Genomic DNA, 15590 nt, shown 5'->3' with positions numbered 1-15590 from the left:
GCATGGCGAGCGATTTCACCAGGACATTGCAACAATGGAGAAACGCTATCAGGGCAAATGGAGCCCATCAATGCTCGCAGACTGTTGCTGGACAGTGACAAGAGATGCTCCATTTAATGAATACAAGGGTACGTCTACACTTACCTCCGGGTCCGGCGGCAGGCAATCAATGTTCTGGGATTGATTTATCGCGTCTGGTCTAGACGCGATAAATCGATCCCGGAAGTGCTTGCCGTCGACGCCGGTACTCCAGCTCGGCGAGAGGAGTACGCGGCATTGACGGGGGAGCCTCCCTGCCGCGTCTGGACCCGTGGTAAGTTCGGACTAAGGTACTTCGAATTCAGCTATGTTATTAAGGTAGCTGTATTTGCGTACCTTAGTCCGAAGTAGGGGGTTAGTGTGGACCAGGCCCAAGAGACAAGCCAAGAAGCGCCAAGTAGACACTGAATAGGACTAAACTATGTACATAATAGTTTTTTGCCTTTTGTTTCATAATAAATTTTATTTATATAACCCTTTTGCTGATTTTTAAAGTGTTACATAAACAGGACAGGTGAAATATTATCATGTAAAGCAACCATAAACACATGAAAATACCTAGGTTTACAATTTATGATTACAACTCTACTATCTACACAATATACATAGACATAAAATGTAAAAACTTAAATATCTTAGAAACAGTAGCCAATCAGTTGTTTTAATTGTCATATTTGAATTCAGCACATCAAAATACATAATAAATAGCACATTTTATCTCTGAAGCAGACGACTTCTCAAAAATTGTAGACCAGTGTATTTGATGGGGTATTGCATAATCGTAATAATCCCTAGCTTTTACATAGTGCTTTTCATTCATAGATCTCAAAGCACTTTACAATGGAGCTAGGTATCATTATCCCCATTTTACAGAGGGGAAAACTGAGTTACGGTGAGGGGACTTGCCCAAGGTCACCCAGCAGGCCAGAAACACCAGGCTTGGGTTCAATTCCCAGAGACAGGAATTGAATCCAGGTCTCCAAAGTCCCAGCCCAGTGCCCTACCCACTAAGCTATGCTGCCTCCCTGGCACCAGCCTGTTGTGAGGCTGGACTGAATTCAGTTGTACACTGTTATTTGCTTCTCATGTCTTTTCTTGGCAACCCAAAAGCAGTGGTCAAACAATTAGCAAGCAGTGCCAAGAAATCTGCCTTGATGACGGTCCCTTGTCTGCAAACCAGAATGATCCAGGCCTGCTTGCTCTGTGGCTGCACCTTCTTCATGGCATGTAGGATTTACTTGAAATCAGATTGATGTGTGTCTCCTTGGGAGGTTGTGCTTGACATCCTAGCCATGGCTGGGGTAGGGTTGCGAGCAGCTGTTCTCTGTCTGAGCAGATGCCTTGGCTGCTCCTTTGGCTTAAGAGCGCAGGGACGGTCAGGCTGGCCTCTTTGGCGCTTAAATCCCACCCTAATCGGAGCTGCCGCCTGTTTGACTCAAAGCGTGTGCAAGAGGACTGAGTTTTTCTGCTCCAAGTGCCAGGCGGAAGACTTTGGAGGAGGGGCAGAAAGAAGATAAAAGGTGGTTGTTGAGCAACTGATGCTAAGAGACACTCTCAGTGGCTGCAAATCCCTGGTTACTATCATTAAAGCCCAAGTAGCAACATATTAGTTTTATTGGGCACATCTGCAAGTAACTGCTTGAGCATATTAATGGGAGGTGGCCATGCTGCCATTCCTCGGGGGGACAACACTTACTAAACATTCTGGAGTCCACACGGGGGGATGGAACACACGGCCTTACCTTGGGAAGATTGCTCTTTGTTAATCTCTCTGGGAAGCTAGGGGAAGGTCTAATGGGCTGGAGGAGAGGGTATGCAAGGGGAGGAATAGCCAGTTGTAGTCTGTTCATGGTACAATGTAGTCTTGCTACATGGTTACTAGGCGGTGCTGCTGAGTAGTTTAACACCCTATGCTAGCGGTTCTCAAACTGGGTCGGGACCCCAAAGTGGGTCACAACATAAGGTTGCCAGGGCTGGCTTAGATTTGCTGGGGCCCAGGGCCGAAGCACGAGTCCCACCACCTGAGGCCGAAGCCTGATGGTTTCAGCCCTGCATATTGGGACAGCCCCCCTGGCCTGGGGCAGAAGCCCTGGGGCTTCAGCTTTACCCGTCACCCTGACCGGGTCAGTGGGGCTCGGGTGTGCTCAGGCTTCGGTCCCCCCTCCTGTGGTTGTGTAGTAATTTTTATTGTCCGAAGTGGGTTGCGGTGCAATGAAGGTTGAGAATCCCTGCCCTATGCTTTTTCACAGTAGTCCTGGGAATGGCTTGTGCCACCCAGAGATTGTAGAATTAAATAGCTCTGTACATATTGCAGCGGAAACCTCCTTATAGTGACGATCCAGGCTCCAGGAAAAGGCAGCAGGGCTGGGAGGATTCTGTGAATGAGTAAAGCTGCAAGTTTGTCACGGAAGTCACGGATTCTGTGACCTCTGTGACTTTTTCAGCGGCCGGCAGCCCCTGCGCCAGGCGCACCGGCCGCTGCTGGGGCAGTCTCAGGCCACCGTGCCCATCCCCACTCCCCAGCAGCAGAGATTGGGTGGGAGGGAGCAGGGGATTGAGGCTTGGGACGGGGTGAGGCGGGCTCTGGGTGGTGCTTACTTGGGGGGCTCCCCAGAAGTGGGGACGTCCCCCTTGCTCAGCTGCTAGGCAGAGGCGTGGTTAGGTAGCTTTGCGCTCTGCCTCCGCTTGCAGGCACTGCCAATGGGAGCTGCCCCCCAAGTAAGCACCATCCCCCTCCAGCACCAGTGGGGGTCCCAGGTTACGCGCCGTTGCCTGCCCTACCAGCACCCGAGCTGCCCTCTCCCAGCACCTGTGGGGCCCCTGGGCAGCCCCCCCCCCCACACCCCTGTTTTAGTCACCAGTATATTTAGTAAAAGTCACGGACAGGTCACGGGCCGTGAATTTTTGTTTACTGCCCATGACCTGTCTGACTTTTACTAAAAATACCTGTGACTAAAACGTAGCCTTATGTATGAGCCCTGCCCCCACCCCCCCCAGCTCCACAGGTTCAAATACCAACCCTCTCTCCTTCCCCGGACAAGAGTTCCAGCATGATGCTTCTAGACAGAGCTCCTGGCTGGCCTTAATGGACACCAGATCCTCTGGGCTGCCACATTAGTGGGACTCATTGCAGTGCTCCCTCCCCAGCTACCCAAGATGGGCTAGCTGTGTGGCTTTTCTTGACTGGAAGGGGCTATAGAACAGGGTATATTAGGTCTTTGCAAGGAGTTTAGGTGTGTAAGGGGTGTGGGCCCACCATCTGTCCTTACTGCAAGGTGTCCAAAATAAAACAGCACAATAGAGGCTGTTCAGTGTTTGCCTCAGAAGTGCCCTTGGCTTGGAGTCCTCTGTCTATCTAGCCTCTACCCAGTTGGCAGAGCTTCCGTTAGGGCTTAAACAACAGCCTTTTGTTATCTCCAGCCACTGCTAATTTAGTGGTGGCCTTGGAGGAGCAGGAGATGACTGTGGTAGGGGATGGAGGAGTGGAAGCTTTCCCCCACTCCCACTTGCAGTCCCCACCCTCCATATTCTCGACGTGGAAGCAAATTGTCTCACTAAATGCATCAGCCTTTTTCTCACATGGGTCAAGTGAGTGGCAGGTACCCTTGGAAGGCACTGGTGAGCTTTGTGCTTTTATTCCCCCGCTGCCCCTTGCTTCCTGACACCACCTGTAGCACAAAATGTCTGTCAGAGATGAATTACCTACTTTACTTCAAGGGACCTAGGAAGCTGATTGCATGTGGAAATTTCAGGCTTGGCATTCAGAGGGTGTGTGAATTGAATACAGAGAAGAGCAGAGGTAGAGGGAAGGGGCAGTGCTTGCATTTCCCAAACCACACAGGAGGAAGGGCCTTGTCAGCTGGAATCCATTTCTCCCCAGACTCCTACATCAAGGGGTAGGGGGAGGAGGTCTTTACAGGCAACTCTTCCCACCCCTCTAACCCTGCTGCTACTAGCATGATTCGTCAATAGCAGATGACTGAAGGCCTATATGTATCCCCAGCTGAGGTGTGGTGCAGACAGTTGTGATGCGAGGGAGCAGCTTCCTACAGCTGCAAGCAGTTATGTCAGCCTTGACCTGCCAGGAATGCACTGGGTTTGATGTCTGCCTCACTGTTGGGCACATGTATGCACCCCACCATGGGAGGTAGTGCCTCAGTGACAGCCAGTGCTGCTGCTGTATGAAGCAGCCCTTGATCTAATAGAAGGGTGGGTTGGGTGGGAGGGAGGGGCTGCCCCATCTCCAAACCTCAAACTATAAAGCTTTAGCCTTATATAGAGAAATAAGAACAAAAAGGTGAAGAGACTTGCCTAAAATCTCACAAGCAGTTGAGAAAAGAACCTAGGAGTCCTGGTGCTTCCAGTGCCTTACTGGAACTGCTAGGTCTCCCTGAGCTGGGGTTAGAGCCCAGGAGCCCTGAATCCCAGCTGCGCTACTAGATTATATTCTCCAGTTATTTCGTCAGTCACCGTCCCATTCCCAAGAAGGCTCTTTTGTCTAGGCTTCTCTCCACACCAGGACAGTGAGGTTCTGCGTACTGCATGCAGGCTCTTAGCCTAAGTGCTGTGTATGGATCTAGGACACTATAGAGCCCTTACTTTCCTGCTGTTCAGCAGCTCCCTGTTGAAATCACCCATTGGTGAAGCAGAAAGGCGACTGAAGGAACATAATCTACTAGACTATGCAAGTAATTCCGACAGTGCCTCTGGCTTCATGGCTCCTGCCATCAGTGTCAATACCCTCTCGCGTTAGTGCTGTGTATGGATGCCGCATCTGCTATCTGTCATGTTCAAAGGTTAACCCCTTGGCAGCTTGAATCCGCTCTTCTATCAAAGCCTCTCATGCGTAAATGCAAGGAACTGAGAGGGTGCTGCTGGGGAAGTTAAGTTGGCAGCAGGTGTGAGAGGCAGGTTTCAAGAGGGCTTGTGAGTCACCTGTGTGCAGTGGTGAGACTGTGTCATGGGGAGTCTGTGCTTCTGTGCGTGTTGGGGGTGGAAAGGAACTTTTGTTTCCTGTTGTCTCTGAAATTGACTTTTCTCAGTGTTTAATAGGAAAAAGAATGGACATTAAAACATGGTGTGCATCTGTCCCTGTGCTGGGAATCTAGCTTCAGTGATCCTTGGTGTCTTTCCCTCATGGCTACTATCCAGGAAAAGGAATGTGATTTACTCCACACACTGTAGTGTTGGCACAATCTTAACTCGGATCTGTGCATTCAGTGCTGTTTGTTGTCGTTCTGATTCCCCCACGTGTACAGTGCCTGGCATGTTGGGGTCCCGTCCATGACTGGGGCTCCCACCATCCTGCTACTGTTAGTCAGAAGCCCGTGTTGCGAAGAAGTTTTCCGAGAATACGCTTGTATTCGTATGTATCTGAGGTGTGGACAGGTGAAGACTCTAGGCTGTCTCCTCCATTTGGTCTCTAGAAACCTGATTACAGTTGTAACTATTGAAGTTGGGGTCAGGGCCGGCTCTAGGATTTTTGCCGCCCCAAGCAAAAACAATTTTGGCCATCTCCCCTCCTCCCCCCAGGCTCTCAAGCCTAGGAGGGAGGGAGGGTGAGCAGTGGCGCGCGAAGCAGCTGTTTCGCAGCCGCTAGGGATCTCCCCCTCTCTCCCAGGCTTGAGAGCCTGGGAGGGAGGGCGAGCAGCGGCGCGCGAGCAGCAGCAGCAGCGGAGGTGAGCTAGGGCGGCCAGTGCACATTTTTAGGGGCGAAGGGCGGCATTCTGGCGCTGGCCATGCCGCCCCTAAAAATGTGCCGCCCCAAGCACCAGCTTGTTTTGCTGGTGCCTAGAGCCGGCCCTGGTTGGGGTGACTCCTAATTGCACCAGTGTGAATGAGCAGAGGCTGGCCGTCTAGCTTTATCCTGTTGTCTGTTCAATCACTTAACCGTGAAGTGCTGGAAGGTTAAAGTTAAGATTGTGTGGGACAGGGTGGGAGTTTATTCTCCCCAATTCTTTAAGGGCTTTAATGCGGAGTATATTGTTTAACTGACAGTGTTAGAGGCTATTGATGGTGATGGTTTGTATTGTAGCAACCCCAGTCATGGACCAGAATCCCTTTGTGGTAGGCACTGTACAAAGAAAACCAAGAGACAGTTCCTTGCCCTAGGCTAAGGCTTGTGATAATAGACTCCAGGAGTCCTGGCTCCCAGCTCTCCTGCTCTAACCCACTAGGCCCCGCTCCCAGAGCTGGGGAAAGAACCTGGGAGTCCTGGCTTCCAGCCCTTTGCTTTAACCAGTAGCTCCCCCAGCCCCTTGCTCTAACTGTTCTCCCGCAGCCTTTACATACTGCATGCTTCACCAGAAAATAAGCCCACCAAGCTAAGGAATGAATGTTTTTCTTGCTGAATTTTGAGCCCCCTTCCTTGTAACATCAGGTTGTTGATGGGATGGGGCTGCTGTGCCAAGGGTCTTGGGGCTGTTGGTTGTGAGCTGACAGCTTTAACCGAGTGGTGCTGTAACATAGCTCTTGACTTCCTTGTAGCCAGTGAGGAAGCTCTCCTCCCTCTCTCTCTCTCCCCCCCCTTCCCCCCCCCCCCCCAGATTCTGTGACAGCCCCGGTGCATTGTGTTGACTTAGCCATCTTGCCTCTGTGTTCCCCAGCCTGTGGTTTGGCTGCTGTACAAGGATTTCTCAAAAAGGGCGTGTGCACACGGATGTGACAGGCTAGGAGCCACCCCCTAGGGGAGTTGGGGGTGGCACATCACTGCGTTCTACCCTAATCTCCCCGTGCCCCATACACTGCTCTCATTTGGCAGCATTTGATTCCCTTTTGAACTCTAGTAAGAGCTGCCCCATATCTGTTCATCTTGCTTAGGGGCTTGCAGGCCACCTGGTGCAGGTAGAGCATTAATTTCATACTCTCTTTTCAGGCTGAGCATTTCCTTCTCACACTCACTGACTGAAGAGCCCTGCCCATTGCAACCAAGGGTGGGGCAGGCAACTTCCTGTGGGGGAAGAATCGTGAGTTGCTGTAACTCCGTCCTTCCCCCAGCCTAAGGCCAGTTCTCCTCCCACCTTGCCCAGTGGGAAGAAGTGCTAGTGAGTTATGGTGGAAGTTTGCCTTCCTCCCTTGGTGGATCTTGGGACTCAGATCCAGACAACACCCTGAAGCTCTCCGTAATCCCAGTGCTTCTGCTACCTGTGGTGTTTTTTTAGGGAAGTTGCAGAGTTAGCCTGAAACTGATTAATTGCAAAACAGGCCGGGCTCTGGGTTAGCAATCAGGGAGATTGCGAAAGGTGTGGCTTGCTCAGGTATCGAAGGCGGAGTCCCACTGCCGGTTGGTGGGGGAAGTGGCTTGCCTGGGCTGTTCCTGTACTTTGCTCCTTCTGAAGAGTTTCACTTTGGCTGCTGCCGTTTTCCTTCACCACTTCAGAAGAGGGATTGCGGAGGCGAACGAGGAGAGATGAGACAGCTTTGTTCCCTGGCGTGCCTCTTCCCACAAACACACTCGGAATAAGTTGGAGTTATTTCCCCTCTCTTACCGGCTGGCTGAAGTGATATAAATGAGGGGGGAGAGACGTTTCCATTTGGGGTCCGGAATGGAGAGCCAATGAGATACAGCGTCTGCCCTTCCAGACTACAGACGCTACAGAGAAGGCGCTTGCGCCAGAGTTGCTGAGATTGTGTGAAGGGAGGGGGAGAAGACGGCTTTTGATGAGCAGAGGGAGCACATACACAAGGCCCATGGCTGGAGTAAGTGTTCAGGGCGTGATCCTGAGATAAACGGGAGAGAGATGATCAAAGAGCTGGGTCTTGGGTTTGGGGAGATAGGGGGGTTGGGTTTGTTGCGTACCTTAGAGTTCAGCTGTTGGATTCGGAGACAAAGCCTGCTGAAGGATCACAGGTGTCCTCTATCTATATCCCATGCAGTAGGTCGGTACATTGCCTTCCTCTGAAACAGGCTGTACATGCAATACCCACCCCCGCGTGTGTCGCCCCAGTCAGGTTGGAGCTTGTTCAGTGGCCATATAGCTGTCTGCCTCCCTCCCTGGCCAAGTCAGCACTTAATTAGGTGTGCCCGCCTTCCAGGAGTGTTGGGAGCTGCACTTCCTCTGCAGCCCCAGGTCACAGGTAGTGGCTCACCGAAGCCAGAGCAGTACTGTGCCAGGCACCAGGATTCTGGCTTTTGGGAAATGACCCCAGGTAGGGAATTTATGTGGGAGGGTATTCCCCAGGTCTCTGTGCATCAAGGAACAATGATGCTTGTTAACAAACAAGCTCTTCTGTAACATCTTAGCAAGCACTTGGAGATAGCCCCAATCCCCTAGCGGCACCAGCATCTGAGCTCGTGGACCAGGGTGCCCGTGTGGCCTTTCCCACGCTCTGCTCCTCCAGCCAGAATAACAGCATGGCTTTCCCCATTCAGTGCCCAGCGTTCCATGCTGCCACACCCTGGGGCAGATACTTGCCCAGGGCATGCTGCTCTGGTAATAAAAGCTGCACAGAAACCCTGGAAACTCTGGATTATCATTTGCATACAGTTACCCAGCATGCATTTCCAATCAGCAGCTCTAGTGTTAGACTCCAAGAGTGCATAGAGCCGGTGAAGGCCTTGATTTTAAAATGTACACCTCTCACGGAGACTGATGGTAAACTCTTCTTGCTGCGAAATGGAGAGCAAGCACCTCTGACTGTATAGCTCCGATAAACTGGGGTAGGGCAGGGGAATGAAAGCTACATGGAGATAAGGGATGTTTGCTTTCCTTGCTCCCAGCCACAGCCTAGGGCAGCCACAGCCTAAGAATCTCCTTCAGAAAGGGTAGCAGTCTTATACTTGGAGATTGTCGGGGGAAAACACTATAGAAAGGCAAAAGGGTCCCTTAAGCAGCCTCTGCCCCAGTGAGGGAGGTGTGGTGGTAGAAATTCAGCCATAGGAAGATGAAGTGTCCTTGTGCAAGTCGAACTGCAGGTTGTTGAGGAAAGCTGGGAATGGGCTTTCCTAGTCCTGGGTCCCAGCCTCCCTAGCGCTAACCACTGGACCCAACTCTTCTCCAGAGTTGAAAACAGAACCCAGGAATCCTGGCTGCATCCCCCCCCCCCCCCCGCTTTACCAGTTAGGTGCACACCTTTCTATATCTGAGGTTACTGTTTAGGGGAAACTCTTCCCTGCTCTCTGTAGCTCATTGCTTTTCTCCATTACATGCTGGGGGCAGAGGCTTGCATATCCTCTTGCTTTGTGGATGTGGTGTCATGTCTGGTAACTTGCTTTAGAGCAGGAGTGGGCAAACATTTTGGCCCGAGGGCCACATCGGGGAATAGAAATTGTATGGTGGGCCATGAGTGCTCACAAAATTGGGGTTGGGGTGCTGGAGGGGATGAGGGCTCTGGGGTGGGGCTGGGGATGAGGGGATTGGGGTGTAGGAGGGTTCTCTGGACTGGGACCGAGGGGTTCAGATGGTGGGAAGGGGATCAGGGCTGGGGCAGGAGTGCGGGAAGGGGTGCAGGCTCTGGGGTGGGGCTGGAGATTAGAGGTTGGGAGTGCAGGAGGGTGCTCCAGGCTGGGATCGAGGGGTTTGGAGAGCAGGAGGGGGATCAGGGTTGGGGCGTGGGGAGAGGCTCAGGGGTGTGCAGGCTCCAAGCGGCACTTACCTCAAGTGGCTCCCGGAAGCAATGGCATGTCCCTTCTCTGGCTCCTACACAGAGGTGCAGCCAGGCGGCTCTGGAAGCTGCACCATCTGCAGGCACCGCCCCTGCAGCTCTCATTGGAGCGCATAGGAGCCAGAGTGGGGCCGTGCCGTGGCTTCCGGGAGCCGCGTGGTGCGGCCCCCGACCCTGCGCCCAAGCAGGAGCCGAGCCACGTGGTGTGGCCCCCGACCCTGCGCCCCAGCAGGAGTGGGGCCGAGCCGCGTGGTGCAGCTCACGGACCGGCTTAAAACATCTCGCGGGCTGGATCCAGTCCACGGGCCGTAGTTTGCCCACCCCTGCTTTAGAGCCTTTCATCTCATATGGGTGGCATCATAATCTCAACCCTGATAAGCCACTTTGCAGTGTCTCTGCCACTGGTTCAGTGGCCAGTTTCCCCTCCTTCCAAACACCATTTTGTGCTCTCCCTGCCCTGCGCTTGCTGACATGCCATGTGCCTTCCTAAGAAGGGAGCTGTTGCTGTGGAAACTAGCTCCCTGAACCACTTCCAAAGGGGCCTGCCTGGTGGGCTTCTAGGAGATGGAAGTTGGTTGGCTGGTTACCGGCTGCCACTCTATATGACATCTTTGATCCTGTATAATTGAGTTAATTCAGCTCCCCGAGCGATCCCACTGCAAACTGATTGCTGCAACAGTGCAGATTAGGTTGGATAATTGTGTGTATTGCAGTAGCACCAGGAGCTCCAGTCATGTACCATTGTGCTAGGCACTGTACAAACATGGAACAAAGGGATGGTCCTTGCCCCAAAGAGCTTCCAGTCTAAGCAGAAGAGGAAAGGCGACAAGGGGGATACAGAGAGGACAATGGGGGAGTACAAGGAAACAATGAGACAGTATTTTTTAGCCAGCTAGTGATCGGTAACTACTAATGGTCACAACATACAGTGGATGGAGCTATGGAATCTATGAGTACGTCTTCACTTACCGGAGGGTCCGGCGGCAGGCAATCGATGTTCTGGGATCGATTTATCGCGTCTGGTTAAGACACGATAAATCGATCCCGGAAGTGCTCGCCGTCGACGCCGGTACTCCAGCTCGCCGAGAGGAGTACGCAGCATCGACGGGGGAGCCTCCCTGCCGCATCTGGACCCGCGGTAAGTTCGGACTAAGGTACTTTGAATTCAGCTACGTTATTAACGTAGCTGAATTTGCGTACCTTAGTCCGAAGTGGGGGCTTAGTGGGGACCAGGCCTATGAATCCCCTCTGCCTTCCAAAGGCACTGTGGCCATGCTTCCCCCAAATACTAAGCTTTAACCTGACTTTTTGTGGAGAATTCTTTATGGGCACACGCACTATTGAGCTTATGGCCCTTTGTGGCTGTCATATCTCACTTCTGTTTCTGAGAGGTGTCCCATGAAGGAAGTGGGATTAGCGATTCCATAGGGACTGGTCTCCCATCAAATGAGGATCCAGCCCAGTGCTGGAGAGGCTGTATTGCTAGTGGTGCCACCTTTCAAATAAGGGCTAAAACTGAGGTGCTGACCACAAACATCCGTGATCTGTATTGCAAGGAGTTTGGGTGATAATCCCAGTATCCTGGCCAAGCCCCAGTTTGGGTTATTTTAATCTGCCTCTCTAGCTGATGTCTAATTGTAACTCAATATCTTTTTGTCCAAAACTGCTTAGTGATAAACAGCTGCCATTCCCCATCCCAGAGGTGGCTGCATTTCAGTGGTGTGTGCTTTTTTTTTTTTTTTTTTTTTGGGGGGGGGGGGGAACACTCCTTGGAGTGAAAAGGTATTATTGAAATCTAAGATATTATTGCTAGCAGTTGTCTATTGAGCCACCTGTTAGAAGAGCAAATACCAGAGTACCAAGGCACAGGAGTTGGGAATTGCCAGACTGGATCAGACCCAAGATCCATCTAGCCCATTATCCTGTCTAACAGTGGCCAACACCAGCTGCTTCAGAGGAAGGTGTAAGAAATCCACCACGGGGAGATGTGGGATAATCTTTCCCCACATATATATGGCTCAGCCTGGTCTCTAATAGATCAACAGGGATCAGCTCAAGCCCTGAAGCATGAGGTTTAATATCCCTCCCCAAATTTTTATCATTAATTATGATGACTCCTGTTTCCTCTCCCTTCTGTGATTGTTTCCATAGCTGAACTTGGGATGTTTCTAACGTGCTCTGCAAATATTAGCACATACATCCTGCAGGATCTTGGCTGCTCCTTGGTATGTGACATTTCAGGGGATCGTGACAGAGTGTGAGGACTTTCCTGAGAAGCATCCTTTAGCTAGATGACCCCAGTGAACCTCTCACAGGAGGCTGCTATAGGCAGCCTGATTGGCTAATGGAATCTACATACATCCCTATGAAGTGGGAAGGGGATCTCAAAGAGATGGGCAGCTCCTCTGAGATCTTTAAAAATAATCATCCCTAGCTCTTCTGTAGTGCTTTTTATCAGAAGATCTCAAAGCACTTTACAAAGGACATCAGGGTCATTACTGACAGATGGGGAAACCGAGGGATAGGAAGGGGCAGTGACTTGCCCCAGAATCGGCCAGCGGCTAAGCCAAGAATAGACATCCTGAGTCCCAGTCTAGTGCTCTATCCATTAGGTCACACTGCCTCCCACAACTTCTTCCTCATGGAGCTATGAAAGCAGCAAAGCTGTTGATAGTTGCAGCTGCTGAGGAGGGCTTGAACAGGTTACTGTTTGGTGACTGTTTGCCCCATGGACAATGAACCAGGCCCTTGATCCTTATGGGAGGGGATTCCATGTCCCAGAGGGCCCAGGAGAACTGGCCCTGCTGCTGACCCCTCTGTAGAGGGGGTAGAATAGGCCCTTTTAGAATCAGAGCAGAGGGGCCAGGACTTCCTCCTACCTACAGGGAAATCAAATAGACCAGCACTCATTTCACTGTAAAACATAAGCTTGCTGAAATGGGAGCTTTTCCACAGCCAGTAGTTTAATTAGATGTGTCTGGAGTTACAGCAGGAGCTTGGTGTGTTTCTTAGAGTGCAGCACAGGGTCAGCTGGAAGGTAAAATGGAGACTCAGGGAAGGAGAGCTGCTGTGAGCCTGTTTGAAGAAGTAAATGGTGCTGGCCTCCTGCAGAGAGACCTGGGGGCCAGGGGGAGTCATAGCCAGAATGTTAAGCTGTTCTTGGCAAACAGCTTCCCAGCAAGCTCCCAGAAGAGCAGCTTAGATTTAGACTGTTTGCAGACAGGGGCTGATCCGGGGATCAGTAACAGCACTCAAACAACTCCAAACCCAGCATGGCTCCTTACCCAGGCAACGTTACTCCAGGCATGAAACACCTCGGCTCTGGAGTCGTGTCAGATAGGAGGAGATTTGTGAGGCACAGACATCCCAGCAAAGAGAACATGAATTCAGCTACTGCCCAGAATTGGGAGCACATAGCCTGGGTTTGGAGGCGGGAGTGAGGTGGTTCTGTCCCAGCACAGGAAATGATCCCACACACCAAAGGGGAAGGTTAGACAGTGGACAGGGGAATCTTGCCATGGTTGGGGTATAGTTCTCAAGGCTGGAGCAGGCAGGAGACTCTTGCTTGTCACCGGCCCCAATTTAAACACAGAGCTGTTTTGCTCTTGAACATGTAATGCCAACAAATCAAACCTCCTGCTCAGACCTAGGGGCCTGCTGGGTGGATTATTTTTGCTGCACCTCGTATTAAACTGGTCTCTCCTTCCCATTAGCTTCCCACGCTAAAGGCTGTGATGAACACATGGAGGCTTAGAGAACGCCCTTGCAGAGCAGAGGGTAGGGAAGCAAGGAGCACAGAACCTCTGTTTTTCCTAAAATGCTAGCTTCATGGAATAGCTGGAACAAGCTGCCTCTGCGGAGTCACCTCTGCGAGGCGTGGGTTCGTGGCATGCTTTGCTGTTAGTTTGTCACACGGGGCTCTGATGCCAAGGACTCCTGCGGCTGGCCTGACCTTGGGAAGTTGGAATCTGCACGGAGTGGAGGAAGACAGATTCTTCTGTTGGATTTGGAGATGGAAAAGATGTGGCTCTTGCTTCTGCCATGATTCCCATTTGTCCTGGAGAATAGGAATATCCTGGGTTACAGTAGCAAATGCTGAAAAGAGAGAGGTTTTGGAACAGAGATGAACCTTCTCGTGTTTCAGGCCTTAAACTAATCTCTAACCATTGGGGACTTTTCCAGGGGCCAGGTCTTCCCCTAACATCTACTACTAGCTTCTTGCGCCATTGGCTGAAGCGTCCAACAGAGCCCGGTACCAGGCCTGGGTCTGATCCTGGTTGACATCTCCTTGGCTTCATTTCCCTTTGGTGCCTGAGTATCTGAACTCACTGGCTTTGGGGAACTGTCTGTATCTGAGTGCTCATAGACTGGAGTTGGAACATGTCTTACAAATATATCCAAAGGCCACTCCCCTATGCATCACACCCAGGCATGCTCAGCTAAGCAAGAGGATACGGGCTCCATGCAGGAACTGTCAGGTGAACATCTCTGCCCTAAGCTATGCAGGAGGTCAGACTGGATGATCACAGCGGTGCATTAAGGCCTGAAAATCTCTGAATCTGTAGGAAGAGAGGAGACTGTCTCTTCCTTGATTTTTCAGATTGGCAGGCAGTCTTTTCCCCATACTTGGCGTAGCCCCATTGTGCTAGGCATTGTACAGACAGCCACGATGGTTTCTGTCCTGAAGAGCATGCGGCCTGAAGACAAGCCAAAGAGTTGGGGAAAAGGGATGCAGCATATAAGCAAAGTGATCCATGGTAGCAGATGTCATGTCAAGATGAGGGGTGTTTGTCTGTGCTAGAGGAGAACTAATAAGGACAATGAAGGGTGGCTGAGGCTAGCAGGGAAGAGCCCGTGAGGCAGTAGGGACGCTTTGATTGTATTTTAAATTCTGGACGCTCCTCGTCATTCCTCAGTCCGCTTTAACTCTGTGCCAACCTCTGAGGTGTAATGTAGCAGCTGTTGTAACGGTTCCCAGCAATGCTGTACAACCGCTTCATGATGGGGAAGAGGGACACTGTTCCCAGCAAACTGCAGGGGAGTTCAGGAGGTCGAGCTGGATTCGGGTTGACACAACACCCCTATCCTCATAGAAAGTGGCATGCGATCTTCCACGATTGGCAGCCTGATCTGCTCACAATCTTAGGCCTCTTTGGGAAGACAGCATCTCAGGCAGGGCTTTGTCCCCGAACGCTGTGCTGATGCCTTGTGCCGAGTCCTGAGATGGGGAAAGTCACCCACAACCCCCTGCAGCCATCCACCCAAATAACTGGCCTGGCCAAGCTTTAGACCCTGCAGCCTGTGCAGGTGATGGTTGTGCACCCGCTCTCCGTGCCTAGTGAAAGCACATCCACGCCTGGCACAGAGGGGTTAAGGTTCTCTCTGGCTTTCCCTCTGCTTGGCATTCCCCCTCCCTCCTTCCCTGTCAGGGCATGAATTATAGATGAGCAATGCAGCAGCTCCTTGGTGCCGTTAGCATAGTGGCTCACCTGCCGAGGCGGAGCCTGGAGAGCCAAGGCCCACAATGTCCTTGAAGAGCCAGACCCAAGCAGTGCAGGAACCCAGAGGGAAGGGTGTGTGTGCTGTCTAAACAGATGTTCTCAGACTGTTTTCACACTGTGAAGCCAGCATCCCTGGGTCGAATGGGGGCACGGAGCAGTACCTGGCTTCCAAACCCCTAGGGGCAAAGGGGACTTTCATTTCCATCTGTATCTTACCTCCCCTGATTTGGGTGCCCTTGTAGACAAACAGCTGCATTTCTGCTCTCTCCAAGACCTTTGAGCGCTAGATCGTTAGTGGGCAGTGTTGTGTGACCAGAGGCGTTTTGGGGGCTTGTATCCTAGTCTGACCCTGCTGCCCTGAGCTTGGTGTTGCTGGCTAGTTATTTGTTCGGGGAGTGGTGGCTGAGGAAAACGTCCACAGTAGATGCAGGGCTGAAACAAACCTGA

At 51.8% G+C, this 15590-nt stretch overlaps 1 protein-coding gene across 15 annotated transcripts in view; it reads left to right on the top strand.

Moving 5' to 3' along the window:
- MARK2 (microtubule affinity regulating kinase 2) overlaps nt 1-15590 on the top strand; it is a 105706-nt gene that overhangs the window by 54024 nt on the left and 36092 nt on the right. For 2 of the 15 annotated variants that reach the window (XM_065552989.1, XM_065552984.1), the window contains exon 1: nt 7006-7737. The exons of 12 other annotated variants lie outside the window; for them this stretch is intronic. In XM_065552989.1, the coding sequence (XP_065409061.1) occupies nt 7699-7737 (39 nt within the window). In that variant the 5' untranslated portion in view covers nt 7006-7698. Of the gene's footprint in view, nt 1-7002; nt 7738-15590 lie in introns of those variants that run through there. One more of the 15 variants, XM_005305558.5, reaches the window with a different exon arrangement.

Source organism: Chrysemys picta, chromosome 7 (assembly GCF_011386835.1).
Source record: "Chrysemys picta bellii isolate R12L10 chromosome 7, ASM1138683v2, whole genome shotgun sequence".
Classification (NCBI taxonomy): domain Eukaryota; kingdom Metazoa; phylum Chordata; order Testudines; family Emydidae; genus Chrysemys; species Chrysemys picta.
Note: the sequence above shows the minus strand (reverse complement) of the source record. Positions and strands in the feature narration are given on the sequence as shown.